The 10,000-nt window shown below is 34.2% G+C and overlaps 1 protein-coding gene across 1 annotated transcript in view; it reads right to left on the bottom strand.

Moving 5' to 3' along the window:
• Nucleotides 1-10,000, bottom strand: part of LOC145291944 (protein lev-9-like) — a 1,240,163-nt gene that overhangs the window by 804,389 nt on the left and 425,774 nt on the right. The window contains exon 4 of the mRNA XM_080137869.1: nt 306-485. Within this exon, the coding sequence (XP_079993995.1) occupies nt 306-485 (180 nt within the window). The remainder of the gene's footprint in view (nt 1-305; nt 486-10,000) is intronic.

Below are 10,000 nucleotides of genomic sequence, written 5' to 3'. Positions count from 1 at the left end.
GTTTAGGGGTTACTTTTATTCAAATCTTCTATATATAGGGTCAGATGAAGAACACAGGACAAGAAAGAACGGACACGGGGCACAGCCACAACCACGAACATCTCAGAAAAGGAAAAAGCAAATAAAGCGCAAACGAAATTACGACAGAAGCAAAACACGTCGAAAAAATTGCGACACCAGAAAATAAAACAAAAACAATTAGATAAAAAAAGAAGGAAAATTAGGAACGAAAAAGAAAGAAAAACAAGAATAAAAGAAATGAAAAAAAGAAGAATATTTTTTTTGTGTGTGACATTCAGACTCACCTCTTTCACAGCTTGGTTCTTTCCCGTCCCACGTCCCTTCAGAGGTGCATGTCCGTAGAGCTCGTCCGGCTAGGTGGAAGCCGGGGGAGCAAGTATATTTAGCAGTTGTACCTATCATGTTTGGCTGTTCTATATCGACCCGGCCATTTTCAATTTGTTCGAGAAGTGGACATCCGGCATCTAGTGGAATGAACACACCAAAGTATGGGAATGAGACAAGATAGTTCCATGCATTATGGAGGGGGGTAAGCGAGAGAATTCCTTATAAGGAATACAAACAAATATATGTATGTATATGTACTTATGCTTAAAAGAAAGAATGCTGCCGATTTCAGTGAATAACACACACAATTTATGTCTATTCATTCTGGTTTAGACCCTTTCAAACTTTCTATTTACTTGCTTCAGGCAAAGACTGGCTGATGTAGTTTCCATAGTTATTATTGGCCCAAGCTCTTTCGAATTAGCCTGGATTCATCATCAGGAATAATTAACAAGACTAAGTTAAGATTTATATATATATATATATATATATATATATATATATATATATATACATATATATGTGTGTGTGTGTATATATATGTGTATATATATAACTACTTAATTTACTCACATAAAATTAATATACGAAAGTATAGATTTATGCGTAAACTTTAAGTATTTACTTCAAAAGTGTTCAATATGTAGGTAGAGCATAAGCCTGAAGAATCCTAGAGTGGATGAAACGCGAAATATTCAGTGTAGCTTAATCGCCATATACAGTGATGATCATATTTATTGGCACGGTAAAATAAAAGTTAAATTTTGTCTAATAAATTCTAAAAAAGGGATTAAATTAAAGAAAATAGCAAAGTATATTATGTATTTTTAACTGGCCTTTCCGATGCAGCAATCGGATTTTAGAAAAAATAAATAACAAAGGAACAACAAACATAATTGCAAAAATCCCTTGTTCAAAATTATTGGCACGATTTATTTAATAATCAATTGTATAGCCTTTGGCCTTGATTACCTTCCTCAGTCGCTTTTCATAGTTTACAACCAAGTTGTTGCACTCTTCAGTAGTAATTTTAGCCCACTCTTCCTGACAATAATCCTCCAATTGAATAAGATTCTTAGGCTTCCTTTGCATTACCCTCAATTTTAATGTTCTCCATAAATTTCAATTGGATTAAGGTCTGGGCTTTGTGATGGCCACTCCAAAACATTAATATGATTGTCCTCAAGCCATTTCTTAGTCAGTTTAGCCGAATGCTTTGGGTCATTATCTTGCATGAACCACCAACGACGACCAAGTGAGAGCTCTTTAGCAGAGTCTTTCAGGTTTTCATCCAATATTTTAACATAATCTTCCTTTTTTATGCTACCTGTGACCTTAACAAGTCGCCCTGGTCCAGAGGCAGCAAAGGATCCCCAAAACATCAAACTGCCTCCACCGTGCTTCACTGTGGGTATGGTGTTCTTAGGCAGGAAAGCTTCGCCAGATTTTCTGTAAATATAAGACACTTTATTATGGCCAAATAACTCTATTTTCGTTTCGTCAGTCCATAGAACACGTTTCCAGAATGCAACATCTTTATCAATATGACGTTTTGCAAAGGCTAGCCTTGCTTTCAGGTGCATAGGCTTCAATAAGGGAGTCTTTCTCGGACGACATGCTTTTAAACCAGCTCTCTTCAAAACTCTATCAACTGTATGTCGAGATACATTCACTCCAGAGGTGCTCTGTTCATCAACAATCTCCCCAACAGAGATCCTTGGGTTTTTGTTTTACTTGTCGAACAATTTTCCGTTCATCTCTTGGGGAAAGAATCCTTTTTCTCCCTCTACCCTCTAAACTCATAACGTGGCCTTGCGATTTGAACTTGTTTATTATGGCTCTAACAGTGGATTTGGGAAGGTTTAGCTTCTTTGAAATCTTATCATAGCCCTCCCCATTGGTATGGCATGCTACAACAAGCTTCCTGACGTCTTCGCTGTGTTCCTTAGTTTTAACCATGGCGATTGAAAATTATAATTTAGTAACTTATAATAGTTTAAATAAATCGCTATCTAAAAATTATCTGAAAAAAATTATTCACTGAATTAGCGTTAAACAAGCATAATATGGCTATAAAAAAGTTCAGAAAGCACGTAAACCGGAAATTGATTGATATTATACTGATACTAAAAGAAAAACAAAGCCGTGCCAATAATTTTGAACAAGGGTTTTTTGCAATTATGTTTGTTGTTCCTTTGTTATTTATTTTTTTCTAAAATCCGATTGCTGCATCGGAAAGGCCAGTTAAAAATACATAATATACTTTGTTATTTTCTTTAATTTAATCCCTTTTTTAGAATTTATTAGACAAAATTTAACTTTTATTTTACCGTGCCAATAAATATGATCATCACTGTACATTTTATAACTTACTATGTATATATTAATTTTGAGGGGAAATTAGAATTGTTTGCAACCATTAATAGACAACTTTTAACAACATGCCAAGAAAAAGATGGACTAAAATAAGAACTAACTTTAAAAACGGGCGGGAAAAGGAATATCTACCTCAATACAAAGATGCTGGTTTATTTTTGTGTCTTGAACCCCCACCCCACCCGCATTATTTTGCGATGGGGAGACTTTGTTTAAATATAAAAAAATCTTTTTATAAAATTATTGTTCAAGACATGTTGTCTATTTCAATAAAACATCGTTTCCGAAACGATCGTACAAACTATTGATTTTGTTTTGTCTTTCCTTTTGAAACTAATTTTCAATTATAAAATTATGAATCATTTTACTCAATACTATATATATATATATATATATATATATATATATATATATATATATATATATATATAAGAAATAAAAATTACAATAAGTTTACCAAGGTAATCAAAATGGTAAACTTAAAATATATTATAAATATTAAAGAGTTAATATTTACAAGTAATCTCAACCAGATGTAAAAGCTCAATAAAACCGAAAAGGAAATAGAGCTTATAATATGAACAAATGATTAATAAAACATGTTAAAAAACATCTGGAAAAAGAGTTAAAAACATATTTAATTTTAAAAAAGGAAGCACAAGATAAGTGGATAGTCCTTAATCCGCGGAGTTTCGAAGAAATACTCTCTTCTCATCAGAGGGCAGGAATTAGCAAAATGCGGGATCGGATTTTGCATGTAAAAGTATTTAATGAAACCACATGTAAGTCACAGATCTTACTTAGTTAAAAAAAAAAGGTGAGGTAAGGGGAATAGAAGGTAAAAGAAAAAATGATAAAAAGATTTCACATGAATGGATAGTTCGGTGAAGGGTAAAAAATCCAAGAATGGTAAAATCCTAACACGGTCGAATTAAAAACTTCCAATCCAACAGGTAAGTTCAAAAGCAATCGCGTAACTACGCGTATATATATATATATATATATATATATATATATATATATATATATATATATATATATATATATATAATTCAGTTGTTATTAAATACATTGAATCATTCAAATACAAGAGCTTTTGGACTTTATTACGGTTATTAAAATTTATTTTAGTGATATTTGTTTTTAAGTTTAATTAATATTGCTTCTAATATTTCGAATTTATAGTTTTCGCAGTGTATTCAAAGGTACTGTGGCTTACAGAAACTATTGCAACTACATCAGCCAGTTCTTGCCTGAAACAAGAAAATTAATTTATTAAAAAAAATAATTAAAAGATTGTAAAGTATCCAAACCAGAACGAGTAGAGATAATTTGTTTGTATTATTCAACGAAATATGTTTAGAAAAAAAAAGAACCTGTCCTTATATTTATATATTTCATTTTTGTTATTCTTTATTTACTATGTTTTACAAAAATAATTGGATTAATTTTTTTTTTAATTTTTAAAAATAAACTTAAACCAGAATCTTGAAGAATCAAATTGAAACTACGAAGTAACTCAAAGAATCTCGGATCACGCACGGAATTAACACACCCCTAACACGCCCCGAGATTACACCGAGTTTCATACCTACAACTGAGACCCAATCGCCGAATACTATTTCTGCTTTCGTATAGGTGATTCGCAAATAAGAACTAAACCACACCATAAGCAGCATCTGACCATTGTTTCTGGAAGGAATGAAATCCGATCGGGACATATAGGATGGGTTGTAATATTAATAATTATTTCAGCCCTGTTAAGTATATTTTTTACATTCATAAGATTGAGCACTTTTTAAAAAATATTACAGTGAGTTAAAAAAAACATTTTTTTCTCTCCTCAAAAGTAATTTGTTTATTTATACAGGCTCTAGAATTAAAAATAAATATCTCTTGAGCTTGAACCCCATGAAGCTTCAAAACCTTGGTTTATCCGCATAGGTTCTTCCTAACATTCATATAGTTTTATTTATAAAAGCTATTCTCACATATTGAACGCTTTTGAAAAAAAAAGTTCTGTTTTTGATCGTGTTCTTATGAGTTTATAGTTTATATATTATTTTGATTTAGAATATTAATAAGGCATAGAAACGTTAATTGATCCTCGGAGCGTTTTTTTTACACAAGGGTCATCACATATCAAGGCCCGGAGGCCATTCGAGGATCAGAGTTAATGTGTGTACGGCAGTCATTGGGAAATAGCGTAGTCATCGTTTAGTCGAAATTTGATATAATTTGCTTATTTAAGAGGGCGTTTCAATAAGAACTTGTTTACGTTGGGCTTGAAGACGATAATATGGTAGTCAGCTGGAAAGCAAAACAGCGGAACAGAGTTCCACATACGGAAAATTATTGGAAAGAAATTTTGTTCATTGAATCCACGTTTTGGTTTAGGCACTGAGAGAGAGTGAGGAAAATTTTTATTGTGATTTGGGATATATATATATATATATATATATATATATATATATATATATATATATATATATATATATTAGCAGCAAATCATTATTCATGCACGTCTGATTGAATATAACAGATTGAACATGCCAACTGAAATAATAAAAAAAAAACGCTCGGCGAATTAAAAAGATATCCAACAAAATCGGAAAAAAGAACTCTGTCGTGTTCAATCACACGTGCTTGAATATGAATATATATATATATGTGTGGGTCAGAGGCTAAGGAATGAGGATGAAGAGTTTTATGTTCTGGTTTCGATTCTAGGTGATGGCACCCAAGTCATATATATATATTTTTTTTTTTTTAAAATTCAATTTTCACCCCAAACAAGGCACAGTGCCACTTTGAATCGGGGGGCTACTATCAGGGACTTTATTAGAAGGGTCATCATGAAGGGAGATGAGTAGAAAGATGTTTGTTAACATTACATTTGAACTTCTGCATATCAGTGCAGTTGGGAAAGCAGAATCCCGGAAGGGAGTTCCAAAGAACCGCAGTTCTGGGAAAGAAACTATTGGAGTAAAAGGCTTTCTTGCACCTAGGGATCTCTACTGTAAAGGGATGAGACTTAGTAGCTTGTCGGGGGTAGTTACGTCGGGGAGGTACAAGTGTATATATATATATATATATATATATATATATATATATATATATATATCTATATATATATATATATATATATATATATATATATATCGTTCTAATCTCAATAGTATATATTAGGTCTAATATAATGATCGATAAATGATTGTCTGTATAATAATAAATACTTCATCTGCATGAATTTAAATATATATTTAAGCGTATCTTACGACCAAGCAACGCTGGGCAGCCAGCTATTATGTGTGTGTATATATATATATGTGTGTGTGTGCGTTTTATTTCGTGCTGATTTTGATTGCGTTATCCCTAAACCTTTCAAAAATTACTTTTAAAATTCCTTAAAGGTCAAATCACGTTAAAAGTCAAATCAGCTTAATCATGTTGACACACCTGTTTCTATCAGATCTAGTGAAGTTAAGCAACGTCCAAGCTGGTCAGTACTTAGAGAGTGTGTGCATAATCGATAATAGGCTAGCGTCCTATTACGGAGAAAGTTTGAGATATTCATTTATTATAGACATATAGAGAGCGGTTATTTGTGTGTATGTATGTTTGTATGTTCAGCTAAAAGTAAAAAAAAGAAAAACTACAAAACAAACACGCACAAAGTTGGTATATTTTTGGTCGGCGTTGCCATGGGTGAATACTATCTAGAGTGTATATATATATATATATTCATTCTTTGGGAGTCAATTGAGCCAGATTTCGTCAGGAGTGCGTTTTTTAAATTTTTTTTCAAGTCAAATGAAATCATTCGTTCTTTGGATATCAAGTAGAGAGGCTCGTCAGAAGAGTTTGGCTTTCCAATCCTTCCTAATGCTATCTATGATACGAAGTAGACGTCAATGAATTACATTTATATTATTTTCAATGTATTAAAACACGAGAGAGGAATGGGTTGAGCGGACGTAAAAAAGAAGTGCAGAAGACGAATGTGAAAAAAACGAGAAAGAGTGGAAGAGAGAACCTACTCTATTTTATTGTTATAGCCCCGAGCAATTTTGGTTTATTTTTTACTGAGTAGAGTTATCCTTTTATATTTAAAAATAACTTATATAGATTCTCTATGGTTAACTTTTATTAAGAACCGTGTTATCGAAATTATTAACACTATTCTTACTTTCACGACACACCTAAATAAAAGGGAGATAATCTGGGTAGTATCGCTCGTGCTAAACTTCTGAGGATTCGTTAACGTTAGATTTTAGCAGCTAATCGCACCCACCGCTTTGTTAATTCCTCTCTTTTCTTGGATTGGCATTAACGGTGGATATCTTAAGCCAGTATTCACCTTTGCCCGCATTGTTTTCTTGACCATATATTTTAAAAGTTTGGATAAGTCCATGCTATTGTTCTGGGTTAATTAGATTTTCGGTTCGTGATGAATAACACCTTGAAACGATAAATGATCAAAATTGAATTGTTGAAGTGCATGGTTCGTATTGCTTGTATTTTTTGGGACTACTCTTCTCATCTTCATTGCTACTGACAGACGTTTCGCTCGATGCAACCGTCTTCAGGTGTATTGTGTCGAATTCGGGAATCTGCATGGGATTTGGAACAGAGCCCTTTATTTAATCAACAGGGGTAGCATGCTATCGTTCTGTAGAACTGGGTAGAAAACCTAAGTTTTTCGCAATTGAATTTTTGACATCACACGCACCTAGGATTGAACTTTCAATCTCCAGATGGGTGTAACTTTTACAACTGAATTTTACCAAAGTGCTCTATCCACTGCGCCACGGACAATTCTAGTAAGAACATTTAAGGGCCTTAAACGTATCTGTTTCTAGATGTAAACATCACTATTCCTTACGTTATATTATCTACTATTTATAAGTAATGGTTCGTTGTGAAAATAACTCTTAAGATGAGAACAGTAGTCAAAAGGATCGGCACGATACTAATAATCAGTCCTCATCGAAAAAATTCGGAACCATTCAATGTTAACGAGCTCTTGTGCTAACTCCACCGAGATAGCAAGTCAGTTCGCATTCACTAGCCAATAAGCGTCAACTTTTAAACTGAAGATTTTGACAAGCTCTTTCCTGACTTTTAAGGTTTTCAGCTGCACATATTTTTGGCAATTGGATAGTGAAGGCATAACGAGAATGTCTCCGATCAAAGTCTAATGATGACAAGCAGTATGAGCAAACCGCCGAAAAGAAAATCACCGCAGAGAGGAATGTTCGCAGATTCTATCATTGACACAGCTGTTCTGTTTTATTTTTATATATAAATTACTCTAGGCAAGGCATGAAACCACTGTATATAATAAGTACGGCTGTAACAACAGCATATTCTTTTCATTGTGTTGACTCTTAAGTATATATCCGTTAATATCTTATGTTTTTATATAGAGGCATGTGGTTCTCGATTGATGAAGTGTGTCTAACTGTGTCGGATATATACCCGAGAGTCAAAAGAATTAAAAGAATATTTTGTTGTCACAGTCCTACTAGTAAGCTACAAAAATTACTTGACGGTCAACAACTAGGTGTTAGATAAATTATGGCCGAGAAAACAGCAATTCTTTCCTCTTTGCCAGAGACATTGCTAATGGAATGTGGGGCCCAAAGGACAAAAAGGTCTTTCTACTCTCCTTTTATTACCCACATTTGACCAATGCGATGACATGAAGAGATTTGTTATCAAATACTTTAAGCTTCCGTTGGTCAGCAACCTTCAGTCAAGTTTCAAATCTGCAGAAGAGAATGATCTAAACAGTCGGTTGGTAGATATGCTGATTTGGTGATGAGCGAGATTTCTCTCCTTTCTCACAAGCATCGTTGGCGCTGCACGAAAGCAGATCTTGCAGCGCCGATGCAATGTTCAACTTTAGTCCTGCCTTAATCAGACGGCATACTCTGAAGCCAAGGAAGACAAATGTTTCCATATTCTCCAAATCAACATCTCTAGCATTATCGATCGTCTATCTGCTCCTTTATCAGTAGAAATTAGTAGAAAAAACTTGAACTAATTTTCCCCAAGTTTGAAGACAAAATTAGTTCATCTATTATATAAAAAGCAAATTGTGTGTATGTTTGTATATCTGCCAAAACTTCTGACAGATGCGTTGGAACGTGACAAACTCGGTCTGGTTTTAAAGCTCGGTCTCTCGGACGATAAATATTGACAAATTGGGTAAAAACATTAATTCACCCTCAACTGGGCATTTTTCTACCAGAATGGATCGTTTTTTCGTAGACATTTTCGTAAGTCATCGTCTCCGCTGGATCGACTAACCTTAATTCCAACGCTCGCGACTTCCGGTCTCGCGATGGACGCATCAGCTAAAACGTTAGGGTTTTTTTCACCTTTTCCTCCTTCACGTTACGGGTTCGAGCCTGCCTGCTTACTACCACTTTTTTTAACACCTCTCTCCACCCGGGCTGCCTAGTGTTATTTTAATCCCCCACCTCTCTACACCCGATTACCACTTTTTAAAGACATCTCTCCACCCGAGATGCCTACAGTTGTTTTGATTTCACCCCTACACCACCTCTCCACCCCCCGGCAACACCGGGTACCCCGGATAGTATAATATATAAAAGGCAACATGCGTGTTTGTGTGTGTGTCTGTGTATTTTTGTATGTCTGCCATAAACTTTTGACAGACGTATCAAACAATGACAAAATTGGTATGTTTAAAAGATCGATCTCTCGTTTGACAAATATCCAAAAATTGGCCCAAACCAATTATTTGGCCGGCAACTGGGTCCTTTTTTTTTTTTTTTTCGCAAAAAAGGATCATTTTTTGCGTCGACATTTTTGCAAGTCCTTAACCTCTAGCAATCTCAACGTACGTTTAAAAAAACCTTATTTCGAAGGCCAGTGACTTCACAAGTGCGCCACAGACTCAACAGCTAACGTGTTAGCTTTTTTCACCTCCTTTTCCTCTTACACATTACAGGTTCAAGCCTGGCTACTGCGGCTAAGTTTTTTGCGCTCGCACAGTTACTTTATTGTTTTAGGGGGGGGTTGCCTAATACCCTTATTATACCACTTCTCCATACCCGGGCAACGCCGAGTACCTATGCAGGTTAACTATAAAATAATCAGTGTTTATATAAAACATAATACAATGGAGCAACAAAAAAATTACTCTTCTATGTGTCTTCATATTGTTCGTTATCTTGTCGTATGTTTGTACTGTACGCAAATTCGATGGAGGGTATATTTGTGTGTGTATTTACTAATTCTTCTC

Source organism: Euprymna scolopes, chromosome 13 (genome assembly GCF_053919585.1).
Source record: "Euprymna scolopes isolate OS-2025 chromosome 13, ASM5391958v1, whole genome shotgun sequence".
NCBI classification, from domain to species: domain Eukaryota; kingdom Metazoa; phylum Mollusca; class Cephalopoda; order Sepiida; family Sepiolidae; genus Euprymna; species Euprymna scolopes.
This window is presented reverse-complemented; position numbering and strand designations above follow the sequence as displayed.